This window comes from Coregonus lavaretus (assembly GCF_964263955.1).
Source record: "Coregonus lavaretus genome assembly, chromosome: 25".
NCBI lineage: Eukaryota > Metazoa > Chordata > Actinopteri > Salmoniformes > Salmonidae > Coregonus > Coregonus lavaretus.
The window spans coordinates 24165837-24189279 of NC_140012.1; the positions used below are offsets into that span (position 1 = coordinate 24165837).

Genomic DNA, 23443 nt, shown 5'->3' on the forward strand with positions numbered 1-23443 from the left:
GCAATTATGTTAGCACAGCTGAAAACTGTTGTGCTGATTAAAGAAGCAATAAAACGGGCCTTCTTGAGACTTCTTGAGTATCTGCAGCATCAGCAATTGTGGGTACTATTACAGACTCAAAATGGCCGGAAACAAAGAACTAAGACTCGTCAGTCTATTCTTGTTCTGAGAAATGAAGGCTATGCGAGAAATTGCCAAGAAACTGAAGATCTCGTACAACGCTGTGTACTACTCCCTTCACAGAACAGCTCAAACTGCCTCTAACCAGAATAGAAAGAGGAGTGGGAGGCCCGGTGCACAACTGAGCAAGAGGACAAATACATTAGAGTGTCTAGTTTGAGAAACAGACGCCTCACAGGTCCTCAACTCGCAGCTTCATTAAATAGTACAGGCAAAACACCAGTCTCAACGTCAACAGTGAAGAGGCGACTCTGGGATGCTGACCTAGGCAGAGTTGCAAATAAAAAGCTATATCTCAGACTGCCCATCTTAATGTTTTCTTTTTATTGGCCAGTCTTGGCTTTTTCTGTGCAACTCTGCCTAGAAGGTCAGCATCCCAGAGTCGCCTCTTCACTGTTGACGTTGAGACTGGTGTTTTGCGGGTACAATTTAATCCATTTTAAAATTCAGGCTGGAAGTCAAGGGGTGTGAATAATTTCTGAAGGCACTTTAAATTATGTTTAAATTATTTGTTTATTAAAGTAAAGGATGTGTACACATACTCTGATTATTATACTGTTATTAATGTTCATATTTACTGGTATACTGAGTCTAAAGAGAGGAAGATAGAAAGCTTTATATTCAACCCCACCTTCCAGAATGCACTGTTCTGTAGTTCCAGGGGTCACCCCCTAGAGTAGTCCTCCTAGCGGTTAGTTATGGAAGTGTAGGTTCACGTCGCTCTCTCTCTCGTCGGTCTTGCCTCCGTGAGACACCGGCGCACCATATGCCTCCCAAAACAAGACACAGTGAAGCAAAGCAAAGTATTGAATAAGTAGCAAGATAACATAGCTAACGGACATCAAGCCAGCTGCGTTATTCACAGTCAAGCTAGCTAGCTATCTTAGCTAACTGTGCCATGGACCCACGAGACACAGCACCGGATTCGTGGGAGCAGGAGGAGGATGCCAAGGCCCGAGCCGCCGCGGGACTCCAGTCCGCGCTCGCCGCTCTCAACGTCAATGCCAAGCCATTTGTCCCGAATGTCGACGCGGTGGTGTTTGTACCGACCTTCCTTCAAAGCAGCCCCACGGAAATCCCAAATTCCGACGGTCACGGTAGGTTAGTGCGTACTTGTGGTGGAGTGTTGGATTAACGAGATGTTGACAGCTGCTGTTATTGCCAGGGGTTAACAAGGTTAGCTAGATAGCTAGCTTGAGTTTGTAGCTAGCAAACTCACTAGGCTAGTGTTGTAGCTATGATATTGCTTAACACTGTGACAGCTTTGACATGATGGTGTAACGTTTATAACTAGGCCTACTGCTCATGATGAATTATTGTTAAGCCTTCACCCATACTGAATCTGATATGGTGATTCCTATTCCTAAAGCTCCAATGTCCATTTAATGCCAATGATTAATGCAACAACTTGTCTCTTCACAGATGCTGAGCCAGTTGCCAGCATGGAGGTTTTAGAAACAGTTGGTATGTTTTGTGTCTATTATTATATTATTGTGTAGTTAAGTGTTCTTCCTTCCTTTACTTCCCTTTTTCACACAGTTGTTGTACTTTACACAATTATTGTTTTGGACTATCACAGACAGTATCAGATGTATTTGTTGAAGGTATGTATCACAGGTGTTTTTTTAAAAGGCCTTAGGTCTTTTTACCTGTAGAAGGTTGCCTTGCCAACTCCCACCCAACTAATTCCAGAAGAGATTACAAATGTCCTTCAGTCAGTATTGTTTACCTTTCATTCATTCAGAAATTGAAATCTCTTCAGGCCTACTGCTCACTGGGAGGTAGTCTATGCCCAAAGGCCAGCTCTGGGAGACATGACAAGGTCCAACTGGGAGGGTTGGCAGGCTCCCAGTCCCTACATGCACATCTATAGCATGATGCAACATCACAGGCCTATGCTTAAAATAGACTAGTACACTGGGACATGTGGAAACACATAGAAAATATATATAACCAAATGGGCCACAGTCCAGTTCTTGTATTTACAGGGAACGTTTCTGTAGAGATGTACTATGTTGACCAGCCGTATATATGTGCTGAGGTCAGGTGTTTAAATTTGGCCAGAGAACACTGCCGTTGTGCACATCTACTCAGGTTACATAGGCCTGATTTATGTTAGTGTGACACCTGGCTGCAACTGCAGCCTGCCAGAGAGAGAAGACATGATGGGAAGGGAATTCAAATCAAATCAAATCAAATTTTATTTGCCACATGCGCCGAATACAACAGGTGTAGACATTACTGTAAAATGCTTACTTACAGCCCTTAACCAACAATGCATTTATTTGTTAATAAAAAAGTAAAATAAAACAACAACAACAAAAAAGTGTTGAGAAAAAAAGAGCAGAAGTAAAATAAAATGACAGTAGGGAGGCTTTATACAGGGGGGTACCGGTGCAATGTGCGGGGGCACCGGCTAGTTGAGGTAGTTGAAGTAATATGTACATGTGGTAGAGTTAAAGTGACTATGCATAAATAATTAACAGAGTAGCAGCAGCGCAAAAAGATGGGGTGGGGAGGCAGTGCAAATAGTCCGACTAGCCATGATTAGTTGTTCAGGAGTCTTATGGCTTGGGGAAAGAAGCTGTTGGAGAAGCCTTTTGGACCTAGACTTGGTGCTCCGGTACCGCTTGCCGTGCGGTAGCAGAGAGAACAGTCTATGACTAGGGTGGCTGGAGTCTTTGACAATTTTGAGGGCCTTCCTCTGACACCGCCTGGTATAGAGGTCCTGGATGGCAGGAAGCTTGGCCCCAGTGATGTACTGGGCCGTACGCACTACCCTCTGTAGTGCCTTGCAGTCGGAGGCCGAGCAGTTGCCATACCAGGCGGTGATGCCACCAGTCAGGATGCTGTCGATGGTGCAGCTGTATAACCTTTTGAGGATCTGAGGACCCATGCCAAATCTTTTCAGTCTCCTGAGGGGGAATAGGCTTTGTCGTGCCCTCTTCACGACTGTCTTGGTGTGTTTGGACCATGATAGTTCGTTGGTGATGTGGACACCAAGGAACTTGAAGCTCTCAACGTGTTCCACTACAGCCCCGTCGATGAGAATGGGGGCGTGCTCTGTCCTCTTTTTTTTTCTTGTAGTCCACAATCATCTCCTTTGTCTTGGTCACGTTGAGGGAGAGGTTGTTATCCTGGCACCACACTGCCAGGTCTCTGACCTCCTCCCTATAGGCTGTCTTATCGTTGTCGGTGATCAGGCCTACCACTGTTGTGTTGTCGGCAAACTTAATGATGGTGTTGGAGTCGTGCCTGGCCATGCAGTCATGGGTGAACAGGGAGTACAGGAGGGTACTGAGCACGCAGAGTGACTGGTGAAGTTACCTCGTGGGTTTATAGTTCAGAACAAAGATGCAGATGTTTTCTATGGTATTCCATGCATGACTCTCCGAGCAGTTTTCATCATCATGACTATTCTCCAGTGCTGATTGTGAATGACAAGCATTGAGAAGAGAACCGGCATTGTACATGATCAGCCAATTGTTTAATTTCATGGATGAGGAGGTGCAGGCCTTGTTTATATGCTGCTATGGGAAGAGTTTTTTGACACACTAATCTGCTGATTTTATTAGCAGGTTTCTACATTTGCGTCAGTGCTAGATGCACTTTAATTTCTTTAAAGAATGCATTTCATTTGTTCAATGTAAGGTTAGCTAGCTATCACTGCAACGCTATATCACTATCAAATAATTAGATTAAACATTCATGGCAAAGGTGACCACAACTATGTAAAAATGTGTAATAAGCCAATTTCATTGTCATATTGTGTGAGGTCAAAGAGCATTGTTTGAAGAGAACAGCCAATCACCGTACAGTCCAGCACACAGTTTAGATGCTCCTAGATGCTCCATCAAAACCCTGAGATCATCTGAAAAGTGTGCCGGTACTCTCCTTTCTGTTCACAAGCGATCTCATATACCCATCATGCACCTGTGAAATCTGCTGGCTGTGCGGACTACCTTCAACAAAAGAGCATTGTTTCATGGTCTACATCAGTGGTAAACGAGTGCCGTTTGTGTCCTTTAGCTCCGGTGGAGCCGGTGGAGAACGGAGGAGGGACAGAAGCAGACATGGCGGTGGAGGTGGAGACGTGGGAGCAGAAAGAGGAGACCGGGGAAGGAGAACCAGGAGGAGGGGGAGCCCTGGGAGGAGAGGGGGGTTCCAGTGAGAAGGCGCAGGGAAAGGAGGAAGAGGAGATGATGGAGGAGGAAGAAGAAGAGGAGTTGCCCATGCTAAAAGTGATCCCGCTTCCACCAGATGCCCCGAAGAAGGAGCATGTCAATGTGGTGTTCATCGGTCATGTGGGTGCGTCCCTATTGTGTACTATTACTTCATGGTTTTCTTTCGTACATAGTTTTTTCTCCCTGGACAGAGAGCAAATGCTCTTAGAAATTGCCTGTGTATTCATTTGGATTGAAGACCACTTCTTTTTTTTCAGATGCTGGTAAATCAACTATTGGAGGACAGATCATGTGAGTAATAACATGGTTATCAATAACTATTCCTACATTCAGGTTACTGAAGATGGCTAAACATTTTCTTCTACATTATGATAACCATTGCTACTAATACCATGGCTATCTAAAAATAAAATGTTCTGTCCTATATTTATCAGATCAGGCAATCTCTGTTTTTCTTTCTTATCGTAGGTATTTGACAGGTATGGTGGAGAAAAGAACCCTGGAGAAATATGAAAGAGAAGCAAAAGAAAAAAACAGAGAAACATGGTGAGCTTACCTTCTGTTGTGTCTAGATTCAGTTATGTGTATGGTTGAAAACAATACAAATGAAGTTTGCATATTACTTTTTCATCTAGGGTCCGACATGAGAAAATAAGATAGCCTATTTTTAGTCATACATTTTAGGCACTCTGTTTTTTTTTTCTGCTCCCCAGGTACCTGTCCTGGGCCCTGGACACCAACCAGGAGGAGAGAGACAAGGGAAAGACAGTGGAGGTTGGGAGAGCCTACTTTGAGACAGAGAAAAAGCACTTTACTATCCTGGATGCCCCCGGCCACAAAAGCTTTGTCCCCAACATGATTGGTGGGGCATCACAGGCTGACTTGGCAGTGCTGGTGAGTTTTCCCCAACAATGCTTAGCGGAAGGCATTGTATTGTCCACTTTTCATATCTACTGTGTCGAGGCAAAACAGGCGCCTGTGTACCTGTTAGTTGGAACGTTGCCATCATCAAATCAACGTTTATTGGTCGCGTACACAGTAAACTTTGAGTTGACTGGGACTGCATTTTTTTGAAATAGATTTTTTTATGAGAAGAAGAGGACTAACTTACTGTATAATGAGAGAGTAGATTCTAACATGCATTTTAGTTTTGAAAACGACACTGTAGATAATGACATATACAGTATGTACAGTACTGTATGGATACCCCAGTACCCTAGTTGTTTATCAGTATCTTCTGCACCCTATGCTAGTCTAACGTAACCCTATGTTGTGGTCAGGTGATCTCGGCCAGAAAAGGAGAGTTTGAGACAGGCTTTGAGAAGGGAGGCCAGACGCGGGAGCACGCCATGCTGGCCAAGACGGCTGGAGTCAAGCACCTCATCGTCCTCGTCAACAAGATGGACGACCCCACCGTCAACTGGAGCTTGGAAAGGTGACTCAGTACAATGTACATACATGCATCTTGGTAGAGAGAAACAATATGTATATTTAAAACCAAATGCAGAATCTACAATATCTCATCTAATGTGTTCATTAACCCTCATGCTGCACAGCTGGTTATGACAGACAGTCATAGAATAGGAAAGGTTTTTAATTAGAGATTGTGTTCCTCAATTAGTCAACATTGTGATATTGATATTTAACACAGTAAAATAACCCATCCTCCTCCCTCTCCACTACAGGTATGAGGAATGTAAAGAGAAGTTAGTGCCATTTCTGAAGAAGGTGGGCTTCAACCCAAAGAAGGACATCTACTTCATGCCTTGCTCTGGGCTAACGGGAGCCAACTTGAAGGACCCCATAGAGGAGTGCACGTGGTACATGTAAGTCAACCTCCGCACTGTTCTCTGCCGAAAGTACATGAAAGTCAATCCCTTTGTGGATGCTGAGTGACGGTTGCTTGTCAAGTCTTAATTTTCATAACAGTCCATCAAATCAATGTACAGTGCCTTGCAAAAGTATTCACCCCCCTTGGCGTTTTTCCTATTTTGTTGCATTACAACCATGTAATTTAAATATATTTTTATTTGGATTTCATGTAATGGACACACACAAAATAGTCCAAATTGGTGAAGTGGAATGAAAAAAATAACTTGTTTCAAAAAATTCTAAAAGATAATTAACGGAAAAGTGGTGCGTGCATATGTATTCACCCCCTTTGCTATGAAGCCCCTAAATAAGATCTGGTGCAACCAATTACCTTCAGAAGTCACATAATTAGTTAAATAAAGTCCACCTGTGTGCAATCTAAGTGTCACATGATCTCAGTATATATACACCTGTTCTGAAAGGCCCCAGAGTCTGCAACACCACTAAGCAAGGGGCACCACCAAGCAAGCGGCACCATGAAGACCAAGGAGCTCTCCAAACAGGTCAGGGACAAAGTTGTGGAGAAGTACAGATCAGGGTTGGGTTCAAAAAATATCTCTCAAACTTTGAACAGCCCACGGAGCACCATTAAATCCATTATAAAAAAATGGAAAGAATATGGCACCACAACAAACCTGCCAAGAGAGGGCTGACCACCAAAACTCACAGACCAGGCAAGGAGGGCATTAATTAGAGAGGCAACAAAGACACCAAAGATAACCCTGAAGGAGCTGCAAAGCTCCACAGCGTAGATTGGAGTATCTGTCCATAGGACCACTTTAAGCCGTACACTCCACAGAGATGGGCTTTACGGAAGAGTGTCCAGAAAATAGCCATTGCTTAAAGAAAAAAATAAGCAAACACGTTTGGTGTTCGCCAAAAGGCATGTGGGAGACTCCCCATACATATGGAAGAAGGTACTCTGGTCAGATGAGACTAAAATTTAGGTTTTTGGCCATCAAGGAAAACGCTATGTCTGGCGCAAACCCAACACCTATCATCACCCCGAGAACACCATCCCCACAGTGAAGCATGGTGGTGGCAGCATCATGCGGTGGGGATGTTTTTCATCGGCAGGGACTGGGGAAACTGGTCAGAATTGAAGGAATGATGGATGGCGCTAAATACAGTGAAGTTCTTGAGGGAAACCTGTTTCAGTCTTCCAGAGATTTGGGACGGACGTTCAAACGGACGGACGTTCAAAAATATTTTGCATCTTCAAAGTGGTAGGCATGTTGTGTAAATCAAATGATACAAACCCCCCCAAAAAATCCATTTTAATTCCAGGTTGTAAGGCAACAAAATAGGAAAAATGCCAAGGGGAGTGAATACCTTCGCAAGCCACTGTAGCTCTGCTGACTTTTCTGAAACTATAAAAGTTCTCTCTATTCCCATAATAATTTAAAATCCATAAATATAGTATTAGAAAAGCTAATAATTTATTGTCCTAATTATTCTTTGTTGCCAGAGGGTTGCCATTCATCCCACACCTAGACAGCCTGCCAAGCTTCAACAGAATCACTGACGGCCCCGTCAGATTACCCATCGTTGACAAATACAAGGTGAGCGCAACTGCTGTCATGAGTTATCCCAGTTACATATTTCTAGCTCTGTATTGCACTCAACGGCATAACTAACATAATTCTGAACCAAGCCAGGCCATTTTATTCTGTAGAAATTAATAATCCATTATCTCAGAGTTTGACAACGGTTTATGACTGCCAAAAGATAATGATAACACAGGACTGCAGCTGCTACACAACACACACACACACACATTCTGGCCTTCCAACATCAGGGTGTCCTTCCAAGTTCTCCCTACTGTATCCAAGAACAGCAGAGCACAGCTATTTTCTCCACAAGACAATTTAGCTTTCTGGCACCGGTTTCATCAGCGTGTGGGTGTGTTTTGGAACAGGTTAGAAGGCAGGGAACGTGATGGAATGAAGATATTGTATAGCTTTCTCAGCAGGTCTTCTACACACACACACACACACACACACACACTGCAGGGTGTTATGAAACCCAGGAGCTCTAACTAGGTCTGCTATTCAGTTGATATAATGGAATTACGGTCCAGTTAATTGGGGGCTGGTTAGATTGTTAGACTAGCTGGCAGTGGGCCTGTTCTAACTTCAGTACAGTAACACAGGGGGTCAACAGCTTAGCGCTAGTACACTGAAGATATGGCATCTTAGGTGGTAGCATAAAAGAGAAAGGAAACAAACTTTCAGCATTTTTAACAACCATTTTAATCTCCCAGCTGGAATCCATTTTAGTTTTTTCATTCATTCATTCAATATCAAGGGGATCTTGCAAACTGCAGTATTCTTCCTAACCCTTAGTACCATTCTGTTGATGTGCCTATGAGCAAGGCACTTAACCCTAATTGCTCCAGGGTCACTGTTAGTAATGGCAGACCCTGGCCGTGACCCCATTCTCTGAGGGTATCTCAGGAGGAGTTGGGGTATGCAAAAATCCCATTTTGAAATGTATAAGCACCTACCAAATTATTAAAACCTATTAGAAGGGAGCAGAGGATGAGAACGGGAACAAAGGATGTAATGTAATAGTACCATTTTCTTTAACTGGTAGTAAGTACCCTTGTGCGAGCCAGAATGGCTCATAGAAACAGGAGCCTCCTGTTTCTGTAGCATGAGGCAGCTTGATGTACAACACCACCTGGACAGGACGGTAGTCTATCGCAGGGCCTTACCCCCAAACTATCTCGCATCGGGTCCCATTTTTACAGTCTTTGGTATGACTCGGCCAGGGATCGAACTCACAACCTTCCAATCTCAGGGCGGACACTCTAACCACAAGGCCACTAACTTGAACTGGTAGAATAACCTTTAACCTGGTCTTGGATGTGCTCTTTGCTCAGGATATGGGCACGGTGATCTTGGGGAAGCTGGAGTCTGGCTCCATTGCCAAAGCCCAGCAGCTGGTCATGATGCCTAACAGGGTAAGGCTCTCCATAGGTCATTCATCTGTCCTGCTCCTGGAGAGTATACATTGCACAAGTGTACAGGAGCCCCTTTCACAATTTACATCTACTTTTTACTCATTTGGCAGATGCTCTGCAGAAGAACCTCTGCTAAATAATTAAAATGTAAATTGTGAAAGGGACTCCAGACTTCCGACATTAAAATGCACTTCAGTTTTGGATTCTCCAACATGTGCACACCTGTGTTAAAGGCGTTACTTCAGGTTCTAGTGATTATATTTCCCTTCCCAGACCCAGTTTATCTTGCGATTTAAGATTACTAATATAGTACTTGATGTATAACATATACTGTATATACAGCACTATGATACATGTGATGTGTTATCCCTACCCCCAGCACACAGTGGAGGTGCTGAGCCTGCTGTCTGACGAGGTGGAGACAGATGAAGCTGTTCCTGGAGAGAACCTGAAGCTAAGGCTGAAGGGCATCGAGGAAGAGGAGATTCTGCCTGGCTTCATCCTCTGTAACGCTGAGAACCTCTGCCACTCCGGACGCACCTTTGACGCCCAGGTAGCCTACGCTCCTTAGGACAGGTCTAAGGTCCTCTGTAGCTTGGTTGGTAGAGCATGGTCGCTTCCAACCCCAGGATAGTGGGTTTGAACCCCGGGACCACCCGTACGGAAAATGTGTAGTGTAGTGTATGCATGCATGCATGATTGTAAGTCGCTTTGGATAAAAGCGTCTGCTAAATAAATGGCATATAATATTATATTATTATTGTCATCTTAAGAAGATACACTGCATCAGAGAAATGTAAAATGATAGTGATGCTAGGCAGGGTTGGGGAGTAACTGATTACATGTAATCTGATTACAAAAAAACTAACTCATCAGTAACGTTACCGGCTAAAATATTGTTATCAGATTACAGATACTTTTGAAGAAGTAGGTGGACTACTTATTGGACTACTTTTGAATTCAGAAAGAATGTTTGCGGAAAAATACATTATGACTAATGTTCCCTCTAAGCTGCCCACAGAGAGAAGCACGAGATTGAACTTCACTCAACTTTCTAGAGCAGTGGTCACCGACCGGTTGATCGCGTTCGACTAGTCGATCTTTCAAGGCATTCCTAGTCGATCGCCAAACATTTCTGTAAAAAACCCAACGATGAAGCCATGTGTTCCAATTCATTTGTCTTGGGCTGTTGGCGGTAGGTGCAACCAAGTCGGTTTCACAAGTAATACAACAACAGATCTTTTACCTGTGTGATCATATAGCCTATCTCAAATTTTGAAATATAATTATAAAAAATGGCCCGAACAACAATGCATTGGCAGGGCAATTCAAGCAAAGCCAATATGCAGTGATAATATATATTGGGCCTATAGCTTACTGCACAAACCTAATTTCTACATTAGTGTTTTTAATTGGTTAATGTTGCATAGGCATACATTTTTTACAGTTGAAGTCGGAAGTTTACATACACTTAGGTTGGAGTCATTAAAACTCATTTTTCAACCACTCCACAAATTTCTTGTTAACAAACTATATTTTTGGCAAGTAGGTTAGGACATCTACTTTGTGCATGACACAAGTAATTTTTCCAACAATTGTTTACAGACAGATTATTTCACTTATAATTCACTATATCACAATTCCAGTGGGTCAGAAGTTTACATACACTAACTTGACTGTGCCTTTAAACAGCTTGTAAATTCCAGAAAATGATTTCATGGCTTTAGAAGCTTCTGATAGGCTCATTGACATCATTTGAGTCAATTGGAGGTGTACCTGTGGATGTATTTCAAGGCCTACCTTCAAACTCAGTGCCTCTTTGCTTGACATCATGGGAAAATCAAAAGAAATCAGCCAAGACCTCAGAAAAAAAATAGTAGACCTCCACAAGTCTGGTTCATCTTTGGGAGCAATTTCCAAACGCCTCAAGGTACCACGTTCATCTGTACAAACAATAGTACGCAAGTATAAACACCATGGGACCACGCAGCCGTCATACCGCTCAGGAAGGAGACGCGTTCTGTCTCCTAGAGATTAACATACTTTGGTGCGAAAAGCGCAAATCAATCCCAGAACAACAGCAAAGGACCTTGTGAAGATGCTGGAGGAAACAGGTACAAAAGTATCTATATCCACAGTAAAATGAGTCCTATATCGACATAACCTGAAAGGCCGCTCAGCAAGGAAGAAGCCACTGCTCCAAAACCGCCATAAAAAAGCCAGACTATGGTTTGCAACTGCACATGGGAACAAAGATCGTACTTTTTGGAGAAATGTCCTCTGGTCTGATGAAACAAAAATAGAACTGTTTGGCCATAATGACCATCGTTATGTTTGGAGGAAAAAGGGGGTACTTGCAAGCCGAAGAACACCATCCCAACCGTGAAGCACGGGGGTGCCAGTATCATGCTGTGGGGGTGCTTTGCCGCAGGAGGGACTGGTGCACTTCACAACATAGATGGCATCATGAGGAAGGAAAATTATGTGGATATATTGAAGCAACATCTCAAGACATCAGTCAGGAAGTTAAAGCTTGGTCGCAAATGGGTCTTCCAAATGGACAATGACCCCAAGCATACTTCCAAAGTTGTGGCAAAATGGCTTAAGGACAACCAAGTCAAGGTATTGGAGTGGCCATCACAAAGCCCTGACCTCAATCCTATAGAACATTTGTGGGCAGAACTGAAAAAGCGTGTGCGAGCAAGGAGGCCTACAAACCAGACTCAGTTACACCAGCTCTGTCAGGAGGAATGGGCCACAAGTCACCCAACTTATTGTGGGGAGCTTGTGGAAGGCTACCCGAAACGTTTGACCCAAGTTAAACAATTTAAAGGCAATGCTACAAAATACTAATTGATTGTATGTAAACTTCTGACCCACTGGGAATGTGATGAAAGAAATAAAAGCTGAAATAAATCATTCTCTCTACTATTATTCTGACATTTCACATTCTTAAAATAAAGTGGTGATCCTAACTGACCTAAGACAGGGCATTTTTACTAGGATTAAATGTCAGGAATTGTGAAAAACTGAGTTTAAATGTATTTGGCTAAGGTGTATGTAAACTTCCGACTTCAACTGTGTCATGTTAAAAAAAAATCTGAGCGGTAGATCTTGGCTTGCGTTTTGACTCAAAGTGATCTTGACTCAGAATAGGTTGGTGACCACTGTTATAGAGTTTTCCCTGTTAACATTATCAACATTGCTCTTTACTGTGGCAATTGTGATCGAATCAACGCAATATTAGCCACTTTCAATACAACATACCGAAACAAAACTAACTATGCAAGAGATTTTGTTGTAGGCAGAACGTATCGGAGTAGGATTCTATTGCGTTGACATGCACTACTCAGCCCGTACTCTACACAGACCGGTGTGGCATAAACAATCAGAGCTGCAGTAGGTCTATATGCAAATAGACCATTGCCATATATGGATCTATGCCATTTACTGTTTACAGCATGAGCGGTCGTGAGTAGATGCACTTGTTTTGAGATCAAAGCGAGAGCTGCATGTAGCCATGTGTGCACATTTTGTTCATATCCTTTGCTAGTTAGTCAGTTATTAGCCCAGTTACAGATAATTTGTAGTCAGCATTAGGGGAGTGATTGCTTCCTACAAGAGCACAAAACATATACATTTCTAGACATCTTTGAAAAGCGAGTCAGGTAAAGAGCATTTTTTTGGCAGTGTTGTATTTTGAGACAGGCTGGAATAAGCTAAGTAGCCAATAGGCAGAGGGTGGCATAATCTGTCTGATTCTCTGTAGTAATGGCATGGGAATAATAATGCTTTTTATTTTGTGGTTTCTTGCATCAAACAACATAACAACATTTTCAGTCACCTCCTTGTCTGAAGGACAAGTGGATAAACAGGTTAATGTCAAGCCCTGTGTGTTTTTTCCCCAAAAGTCTCATGGAATGTAGGCCTACATTGAAGACCACACATTGGCTGTTACTGTAGGCTGAATGGTAGAGCTATTTCCATGTTAAAATATTATGGGATGCATTTTCTCCATTGTTTTTGATGGTAGGCCTACATTATGATCAAATAGCCACAGTAGCCTACATGGCCACTGTTAAAACTGTAACTTAAAGCAGGTAAAGCCTCAGTGTTCACAGTAAACGTGCGCTGGAAGTTGCATAGAATTTTCACAACGTTCAAGTTTGCGCTCAGCAGACCTGAAATTTGCTCAGTGCCGAAAACAATTTGAGGAAATATTGGTTATGACAACCTTCTGTTTTCTCAATTAAATTAAATTCAGCATTGAAAAAAGGCACAAGTTTAAGTTTGTTCCATCTGAGCGAGTCTGACCACAAGTCAGAGTCCACTATGATTTTTACATTATTTTTTTTAACATTTTAAATTTTTTTGTCATTTTGCAGACGCTCTTATCCAGAGCGACTTACAGTTAGTGAGTGCATACATTTTTTCATACTGGCCCCCCGTGGGAAACGAACCTACAACCCTGGCGTTGCAAGCGCAATGCTCTACTAATTGAGCTACGGTTGACGTTTATTGGGATGAATCTTGTTTTGAGGCAGAACTGAGCGATTTCCACTAGATAGGCCAGCTGCAAAGTCCAAATTGGCTATATTGTAAAAATGTATGAAAACAAAACAAAAGCTTTTTGGTATTAATTTAAGTTTAGGGTTAGGCATTAGGGTTAGCAGTGTGGTTATGGTTAGGTTTAAAACAGTGGAGGCTCCTCAGAGGAAGAATGGGACAACCATTTTACTCATTGTAATTTCCTAAAAATTAAAATAGTGAAACATTAAAGTTATTCGTTTTAGATAAAACTATACTAAATATATTCACGTCACCAAATAACTGATTAAAACATACTGTTTTGCAATGAAGGTCTACAGTAGCCTCAACAGCACTCTCTGGGGGAGCACCATGGTGTAGCCGAAGGACAACTATTTTCCGTTCTCCTCTGGGAACATTGACTTAAATACAAAACCTAGGAGGCTCATGGTTTTCACACCCTCCCATAGACTTACACAGTAATTATGACAACTTCCGGAGGACGTCTTCCAACCTATCAGAACTCTTGCAGCATGAACTGGAATGTTGTCCACCCAATCAAAGGAGAATGAATCTAGTACTGAAAGCTAGCACTGCAGTGCAGAAAATGTGGTGAGTAGTTGACTAAGAGAGAGAAAGACCATAGTTGAACCGTTTTGAACAAATTAATTTCTTCAAAAATTAAGGAGAAGCAGCAGAGCGAGAGAGATATATGCTCATTTAATGCAGCTAGCTAATTTAGCCTACTCAAACATCTGGCTCAAACAGAGAGGAATGCTATTTATGTTAGCTATCTGGCTAAGGCTATCCAAGACTGGAACTCTTCCAAGTCAAAGTAAGCTTTCGGTTGTATTAATTTATTGCCACCGGGGCCCGCCGGTGTAACTGCTAAACTGGTTGCTGTACACTGTACTGCGTGATTGTAGTGGGTTTACTAATGCGTTAGTTCTAGTAGCTATGTTGGCTATGACGTTAGCTAATATGGTAACAATGATGTATGTTGTGTGCAGTGGTTAGCGGTTATGGTATGAAGGTTTGGCTTGGAGAGTTTTTTTTGCCTGGTCATTTTTTGCCTGGTCAAGGATTACTTTATCCTATCCCAGGTATTCCTTAAAGAGGTGGGGTTTCAAATGTCTCCGGAAGGTGGTGAGTGACTCCGCTGTCCTGGCGTCGTGAGGGAGCTTGTTCCACCATTGGGGTGCCAGAGCAGCGAACAGTTTTGACTGGGCTGAGCGGGAACTATGCTTCCGCAGAGATAGGGGAGCCAGCAGGCCAGAGGTGGATGAACGCAGTGCCCTCGTTTGGGTGTAGGGACTGATCAGAGCCTGAAGGTACGGAGGTGCCGTTCCCCTCACAGCTCCGTAGGCGAGCACCATGGTCTTGTAGCAGATGCGAGCTTCAACTGGAAGCCAGTGGAGTGTGCGGAGGAGCGGGGTGACGTGAGAGAACTTGGGAAGGTTGAACACCAGACGGGCTGCGGCATTCTGGATGAGTTGTAGGGGTTTAATGGCACAGGCAGGGAGCCCAGCCAACAGCGAGTTGCAGTAATCCAGACGGGAGATGACAAGTGCCTGGATTAGGACCTGTGCCGCTTCCTGTGTAAGGAAGTCTTCATCTAATGCCTCTTAAGGGAAAAGTAATCCAAAAGTAACTGAAAGTAATCAGACTGTTACTGAGTTTGGGTAATCCAAAAGTTAAATGACTGATTACAATTTTGGACAGGTAACCGTAATGGATTACAGTTAGAAAGTAACCTACCCAACCCTAATGCTAGATTGGGCTTACTAAATATGTAAACTCCAGCACTTGCAACTCTGCTAATTTCTCTGGTGTTTTAAACTTTGTTTTCAGATCGTCATCATTGAGCATAAATCCATCATCTGCCCAGGTTACAACGCAGTCCTACACATCCACACCTGTATTGAAGAAGTACAAATCACAGTGAGTTACTAAATTACAATAGCTTGTTTACATCTCCTAACCCGACCGGGTCTCTTTCCAATTATAGTTTGCCAACCACGGGTATCTTCTCTGTCAGTGAATAATGGTCATTAGTAAATAAACCTGTATTTAATTCAATTCTCTCCTCAGGCCTTAATCTGTCTAGTGGACAAGAAGACAGGTGAGAAGAGCAAGACGCGACCTCGCTTTGTCAAACAGGACCAGGTGTGCATCGCACGGCTTCGGTGTGCCGGAACCATCTGCCTCGAGACCTTCAAAGACTTCCCACAGATGGGGAGGTTCACCCTACGAGATGAAGGTAGTGTGTGTATATGTGTGTCTGTTCCTGTGATATTGTTTTCCCCCATATATTGTTTCTATCGATGAATATGAAGAATATTCTACTTGATATATTAGAAAACCATTGCCAAATGGAATACTAAATATTTTTATAACTATGTAATTGTCTCCCCTTTCAGGCAAAACCATTGCTATTGGCAAAGTGCTGAAGCTGGTACCAGAGAAGGACTAATGTGAACCAGCATGGAATCCTGGGACAGTTGTCATGACAGAGGAGGAAGCTGCTGACGCCGACCTAGCCAGCCGCCCCCTTCTTACATACCACTATCTGCTGAAGAAGACGAGGAAGAGAAAGAGGAGGACAAATCAAGTTTGAAAATAAAGAAGAAACTTTAAAAAGTGACTGAATCAGTTTTTATGATGAACAATATTAAAGAAAGACAAGTCCAGTGTGTCAGCTTTCTCATATTGAGAGCTCAGCTATGCCACTAATGTAGCCACTACCCTTTCCTAGGCCAACCTCACTCTGCGCTGGTCCACCTTTTGTTTTGGAAATGGGAATGTATGCAGTGTAACTTCGTTTGGAAAGGAAGGGACTGGCGTTGCATCCGGTTGCATCACTTTGGACCAGAGTTAGCTAGTTATACCCATTAAAATCCAAAATATTATACAAAAATTGTAATATTTTGGTTGTAGTCATCCCCCATACCAAAATCCTATCTGGTATGTTCACATGCACACAATCAAACAAACATGGTTCCTGTTGTGAACATGTATTGTCATGTTACCAACAACAATGAAAATAAAGTATCAAACTGAGGAATAAAAGTAAAAGCTCTGTTTATTCTCAATTTGTTACAATGTTCATTTAGCCTTTTTTGAATATTGTATGTAGAAAGAAGTGGGCAGAAATTGCCCTCAAACTTCTTGCAAATAAAGTTGGGACGTTTCAATTTAAGAGTGACGTACACCAATCGATATGCGCAAGCACCAGCTTGGATATTTGGATAAACGTGAAGAAAGAAGCATGGCAGACAAACCGGAGGAGTTGCCACTAGATCGGGTGCAGGTAATGTATAAACACCACTTTGATAAGGTCTTCTTCGACAAAATTATAGTTGTTATATGGGTGCCAGGAAAAGTGGGGTGATATCAGTGGGGTATATTGTGTAAGCCACCTTTCTCTAGAGCTAGCAACTCGCTGGCTAGCCAGCTAGCTAACAAGCTAGGTAGCTTGTGTGCAGTCGGATAGTTCGCCACCGCACGAGGCAAGTCACTCAGTTATTTTCTGTATCTCAACGAGGAACGCTGTGAATACATTCTCAAGGATAAAATGCGTACACCTCCCTCAATTGGTTATCTTGGTGAAAGTGGCTTTGGAAAAATATCGACCCTTCACTACTCTGACTTGTAGGCGCAAAGTGAAAAAATTGTAACTAATTAAAGTTAGCTAGGTAGCTAACGTTACCGCGTTAGCTTTCTCAGCTGAGCGGACTCTAGTTCAGCACGAGTTGTAAGCTAATGAAGCTGGTTATTTAATATAGGTTGTCTATTTGCACAAAATGACCGAAATATGAATTTGTTGTCAGTGTATTGGCTATTTCTTCACACATTATCACTGTGTTCCTAGGTAAAGAAGGCTGTTCAAGCACTGCAGGCTTTCCTGAAGACCAAGTCCACCCCAGACTCTCTGCTCCTGGACGAGAGTCAACACCTCTCCCTCCTCTTCACACTATGGAAGATCCCCAAGCAGGCCCAGACCATCCGCATGTGAGTCCATTTGCCCCAACACAGTACAGAGCTACAAAACAACATGGCTACATAATACATGCATAGCTATTGAAAAATCTGTCGAACTTGTTGCCCATGCAACACCCTGTCCTGGAGCATATGTGGTGAAACTGTTATACTAATCACAAGTCGCTTCTGTTTATCTCTCTCTCAGCCCCTTGCCTTATGGCATCCGCACCGACACAGACGAGGTGTGTCTCTTCACCAGAGACGAGCCCAACATGACCCCTGACCAGACCCAGAGGTTCTACAAGAAACTCCTGGCAGAGAGAGGGGTCAAGAACGTCACAGAGGTATTTCTAAATACTATAATAGATTGTATTTATATAAGGCTTTTCTAGACACTCGAAGCGCTTACCTCATCCTCCAATGCATCTCTTCAACTGATTTACTCTAGTCTGAAGCTAGTGTTTGGCCATCCAATGTGAATAAGTGCACCCCAGCAAACCCTGTCCTCCTGTCTGTGTTTGACATGGGCAATGATGGTGCCATAGTGACTCAAAATATATCCAGACGGACTTCCCTCTCTATTGGAGTCTGTCTCTACAATTTTGAGACAGTTACTTACTGTCATACTGTATATGTATGTAATAATGATGATGAGTGCTTATGTAGTTTCGATATTGTCCTCATTTACTTATTGGCACATGAGACTCGACTCACCCATGCATATCCCATTGTCTTTCTTTAGGTGATCCCTTACAAGACGCTGAGGACCGAGTACAAGCCCTTTGAGGCCAAGCGACGGCTGCTGGGGAATTTTGACATGTTCCTTTCAGACGACCGCATCCGCCGCCTGTTGTCCTCGCACATCGGCAAGCACTTCTACGAGAGGAAGAAGTAAGCTTACAAATGCTTGTAAATATTATTGGTTGATCAGCTTGTCTATTTTAGTCAAATGAAATCTATTTAAAGACTCATTTTGGCACTGGTTCGGAACCTGGTTCACTCTCAGTATGAATTTTGGTTTAACTCCGTTGCTATATGAAACTCATTCCAGTGAGGCAGCGGAGCAGTATCCTTTTTGTGCTGTCTCCCTGTTCACTCTCTGGGAACATCAACAAAGCCCCTAGTGCTGTTCCCTGGTTTTCAAATGCATGAAATCACACAAATCTTATAAGTTTTTAAATGTGCCTTTAAGCTAGCCCTTCCAGAGTTCTAATCTAATTGTGTGTGTGTTTTCCCTCCCCTGCTTAGGGAGCCTTTGTCAGTGAACCTGCAGAGCAAGAAGCTGGCCTTGGACATCCAGAGAACCATCCAAGGAACAACAATCTCAATTTCTAAGAAAGGCTGCTGCTGGTGAGGCTTGCTCTCTGACTTGACCAATAAGTGCACCTCAGCAAACACTGTCCTCCTGTCAGTGTTGGACATGGGCAATGATGGTGCCATAGTGACTCAAAATATATCCAGACGGATCTCCCTCTATTGGAGCCTGTCTCTACAACTTTGAGACAAAATGGCAAGTAATGCACATTAATTCATATACACACTGCCTCCAGTAACATGTTATTGTTTGTGTTTTAGCATGGCTCGTGTGGCCCACTCTGGGATGGCTGCAGATGAAATAGCAGAGAATATTGATTCAGCTGTCAGCACCATCGTGACGAAACTACGCATGGTGAGTTTGCTGCCAGGGTGTCCTCCTGATCTCCCTAATCAATTGTACCCCGTCAACAGATATTTACACTTTTATTATACGTTAAATGGTAAGGTGTACTCAATGTTTATTAATGTTAAAGAAATGTGTGGGCCCAGTCTGAAAATCACCTTTGATATCTCTGTTGTCGGGGGTGAGATTACTGGGCCTATAGTACTGTGGTACGTTAAGCTTATTGCCTGCTCTGTATAGCAGTGTGATTAAACCCATGTGCCTACAATCCTCCCTTGTGACAAAGAAAGTGGCCGCAATCCGAGTGATACGATACACAGTGTAGCAATGATGTTTTTGGAAGTAACATTTAAAATGTTTTCTTCACAGAAATAGTTTTGACCTAAATGTATGAGTGAACATGTTCTTTGAGTCTAAATATGGCTGCTGTCTTGTCTTTCTTGCAGAAAGGACCATTGATAAAGATTATCCACCTGAAGAGCCAGTCATCAGTGGCTCTGCCTATCTACACCTCTAACCTGAGTAACCTGACCCTGATAGAGGAAACACAGAAACAGGCGCGCACAGCCATGGACGCCAAGGTAGGACTGCTACACACACATGCTTGTAAATTGCATTGGAAGATTATATTGTTAGTTGATCAATTATACATTTTTGTCAAATGAAATCTTCCGAAGGACTCGTCTTTGCACTGGTTCGGAACCTGGTTTACTCTCTGTATTAATTTTGGTTTAAATCCAGTGCTATATGAAACTCATTCCAGTGAGGCAGGGGAGCGGTATCCATTTTGTGCTGTCTCCCTGTTCACTCTCTGGGAACATCAATATAGCTCCTAGTGCCACATATGGACTATTGAGGTAAATTGCATATATGTATATATGCGCTCCCGAGTGGCGCAGTGGTCTAAGGCACTGCATCGCAGTGCTAGCTGTGCCACTAGAGATCCTGATTCGAATCCAGCCGCGACCGGGAGACCCATTGGGCGACGCACAATTGGCCCAGCGTCGTCCAGGGTCGGGGAGGGAATGGCCGGCAGGGATGTAGCTCAGTTGGTAGAGCATGGCGTTTGCAACGCCAGGGTTGTGGGTTCGATTCCCACGGGGGGCCAGTATGGGGGGGGGGGAATAAAAAATAATAATGTATTCACTCGCTAACTAAATGACTAAAATGTTAAATGTGTGTATATATATATATATATATATATATATATATATATATATGCACACATGCGCTGGATCTCACATCCTCCTGCACATTTTGAATTTCAGAAAAATGCAAGTAAACAGAAGTCTGCAAAGAAGGAACAGAAGTATACAGAAAAAAACTCAGGTGCTGAGGGGGAGGAAGAGATTCCACAGCTGGTTCCAATAGTAACGCCAAAGAAAAAGGCTAAACTGGAGGTCTGTACCCCACTAGTGTCAAATGCATTTTAATATTATTAATAGATTTAATTTTTAGTTGATCAATTTGTCTTTTTGTCAAATTCAATATTTCGAAGGACTCGTCTTTGCACTGGTTCGGAACCTGGTTCACTCTCAGTATGAATTTTGGTTTAAATCCAATGCTATATGAAACTCATTCCAGTGAGGCAGGGGAGCGGTATCCCTTTTGTGCTGTCTCCCTGTTCACTCTCTGGGAACACTGCCCCCTAGTGCCACAGATGGATTGTGGAGGTTAATTGACCCACCTCTTTGTATCTACAGAAGAAGAAAATACTCCTGTCAGTACTGTGCTAATTGTTTGCTTCTCTCTCCGATCCCGTAGAAGCCGACCAAGAAGGGACTTGCGAAGGTACCCAAACCAACAGGAGGAAAGAAAGGTATAAAAGGAAAAATTACCAAGAAGGTTGCAAAAATACCCCCACAAAATATGAAAAGAAAAGTGCCTAAATCTTAGTCTGTCAGCTCAATGGAACACAACTCTCCTTGCTCTCATTACTATTTGTGCATTACTCCCCCTTTCTCTACATGACTTCGTCATACTGATATAAAGGACTGGTTCTAAATGTATATAACTGTTGACGTTTCATTTTGTTGAATTGATCCAAGGACAAGCTCAAATGAGTTGCAAATTCTTTGTCTGCCCCATAACAGGGGTTTGTTAAATCATATTTTGTGTAAGCCCAACTTGTAAATTAAAATAATTAATATTACCACAAAGTATATTTCTTGTCTTTTAATTTATCCACAATGGCAGTGTTTTCCATTAGCGCCGGCCGTCGGCTAATCGGCCGGTTGCTCATTTTCAGCCGGCTACTTTTTCCACTTCATATTAACTAGGCTACTTTTCATTTAAGTTTCAATTCGCTAGTCACTCAAGCTCTCTCACGCTAGAATGAACTAAATGCATCTTCTAGCGATCTATTGATAGGATAGGCGCTGGTCAGTCACAAGGCGAGCGATGACCGGGAAACTGTCGATCCCGCGATCGGTACAATTTGTGTGAGTTGTGGTTGATTGCAGTCAAATTGCCTTACTCAGAGGAGGGAGAGGATACTCGTGAATTTGCACTTCCCATGTAATGTGAGTGGTAACGATGAGTCGAAATCCACTTAGCCTGATTTTGTTTTCTGGCACATTTATTTTCTTTAGTGTGTTTCACACAGCCAGCCACGCGGAATCGTGACGTATGGACTATTTACTGCTTTGATTGTTATATATACAGTTGAAGTCGGAAGTTTACATACACTTAGGTTGGAGTCATTAACTCGTTTTTCTTGTTAATTAACTATAGTTTTGGCAAGTCGGTTAGGACATCTACTTTGCATGACACAAGTAATTTTTCCAACAATTGTTTACAGACAGATTATTTCACTTATAATTCACTGTATCACAATTCCAGTTGGCAGAAGTTCACATACACTATGTTGACTGCCTTTAAACAGCTTGGAAAATTCCAGGAAATGATGTGATGGCTTTAGAAGCTTCTGACAGGCTAATTGACATCATTTGAGTCAATTGGAGGCGTACCTGTGGATGTATTTCAAGGCCTACCTTCAAACTCAGTGCCTCTTTGCTTGACATCATGGGAAAATCAAAAGAAATCAGCCAAGACCTCGTAAAAAAAAAAATGGTAGACCTCCACAAGTCTGGTTCATCCTTGGGAGCAATTTCCAAATGCCTGAAGGTACCACGTTCATCTGTACAAACAATAGTACACAAGTATAAACACCATGGGAGCACGCAGCAGTCATACCACTCAGGAAGGAGACTGGTTCTGTCTCCTAGAGATGAACATACTTTGGTGCAAGAAGTGCAAATCAATCCCAGAACAACAGCAAAGGACCTTGTGAAGATGCTGGAGGAAACGGGTACAAAAGTATCTATATCCACAGTAAAACGAGTCCTATATCGACATAACCTGAAAGGCCGCTCAGCAAGGAAGAAGCCACTGCTCCAAAACCACCATACTACAGTTTGCAACTGCACATGGGGACAAAGATCATACTTTTTGAAGAAATGTCCTCTGGTCTGATTAAACAAAATTTGGAGGAAAAGGGGGGTGGCTTGCAAGCTGAAGAACACCATCCGAACCCTGAAGCACGGGGTGGCAGCATCATGCTGTGGGGGTGCTTTGCTGCAGGAGGGACTGGTGCACTTCACAGATGGCATCATGAGGAAGGAAAATTGTGGATATATTGAAGCAACATCTCAAGACATCAGTCAGGAAGTTAAAGCTTGTTTGCAAATGGGTCTTCCAAATGGACAATGACCCCAAGCATTTTTCCAGAGTTGTGGCAAAATGGCTTAAGGACAACAAAGTCAAGGTATTGGAGTGGCCATCACAGAGCCCTGACCTCAATCCTATACAAAATTTGTGGGCAGAACTGAAAAAGTGTGTGCGAGCAAAGAGGCCTACAAACCAGACTCAGTTACACCAGCTCTGTCAGGGGGAATGGGCCAAAATTCACCCAACTTATTGTGGGAAACTGGTGGAAGGCTCCCCGAAACGTTTGACCCAAGTTAAACAATTTAAAGGCAATGCTACCAAATACTAATTGATTATGTAAACTTCTGACCCACTGGGAATGTGATGAAAGAAATAAATCATTCTCTCTACTATTATTCTGACATT

General features: G+C 42.8%; 2 protein-coding genes across 2 annotated transcripts; both read left to right on the forward strand.

The window, feature by feature from the left end:
• The first annotated feature begins 878 nt into the window (after window positions 1-878).
• Window positions 879-16372, forward strand: gspt1 (G1 to S phase transition 1). Its single transcript, XM_084142288.1, has 14 exons — window positions 879-1277; window positions 1603-1644; window positions 4210-4488; window positions 4622-4655; window positions 4833-4910; window positions 5078-5258; window positions 5645-5799; window positions 6050-6190; window positions 7705-7798; window positions 9121-9201; window positions 9581-9754; window positions 15580-15669; window positions 15820-15988; window positions 16149-16372. Exons 1-14 carry the CDS (start codon window positions 1079-1081, stop codon window positions 16199-16201), a joined length of 1770 nt encoding a protein of 589 aa, XP_083998414.1. The 5' UTR covers window positions 879-1078; the 3' UTR covers window positions 16202-16372.
• Window positions 16373-16937: 565 nt separating this feature from the next.
• On the forward strand, window positions 16938-21521 carry rsl1d1 (ribosomal L1 domain containing 1). The gene is made up of 9 exons (XM_084142289.1): window positions 16938-17038; window positions 17600-17739; window positions 17915-18053; window positions 18452-18600; window positions 18958-19059; window positions 19285-19378; window positions 19816-19950; window positions 20638-20769; window positions 21134-21521. The coding sequence occupies exons 1-9, from the start codon at window positions 16949-16951 to the stop codon at window positions 21263-21265; spliced, it is 1113 nt and encodes a 370-aa protein (XP_083998415.1). The 5' UTR covers window positions 16938-16948; the 3' UTR covers window positions 21266-21521.
• Window positions 21522-23443: the final 1922 nt, after the last annotated feature.

Bases quoted from the DNA above. Each gene is read 5' to 3' on its own strand.
- rsl1d1 (XM_084142289.1), top strand. From the start codon at position 16,949: ATGCGCAAGCACCAGCTTGGATATTTGGATAAACGTGAAGAAAGAAGC. The intron at 19,379-19,815 runs GTGAGTTTGCTG...TCTTTCTTGCAG, and splicing joins TCGTGACGAAACTACGCATG to AAAGGACCATTGATAAAGAT. The intron at 19,951-20,637 runs GTAGGACTGCTA...TTTGAATTTCAG, and splicing joins GCACAGCCATGGACGCCAAG to AAAAATGCAAGTAAACAGAA.
- gspt1 (XM_084142288.1), top strand. From the start codon at position 1,079: ATGGACCCACGAGACACAGCACCGGATTCGTGGGAGCAGGAGGAGGAT. The intron at 7,799-9,120 runs GTGAGCGCAACT...CTCTTTGCTCAG, and splicing joins CCATCGTTGACAAATACAAG to GATATGGGCACGGTGATCTT. The intron at 9,202-9,580 runs GTAAGGCTCTCC...CCCTACCCCCAG, and splicing joins TGGTCATGATGCCTAACAGG to CACACAGTGGAGGTGCTGAG.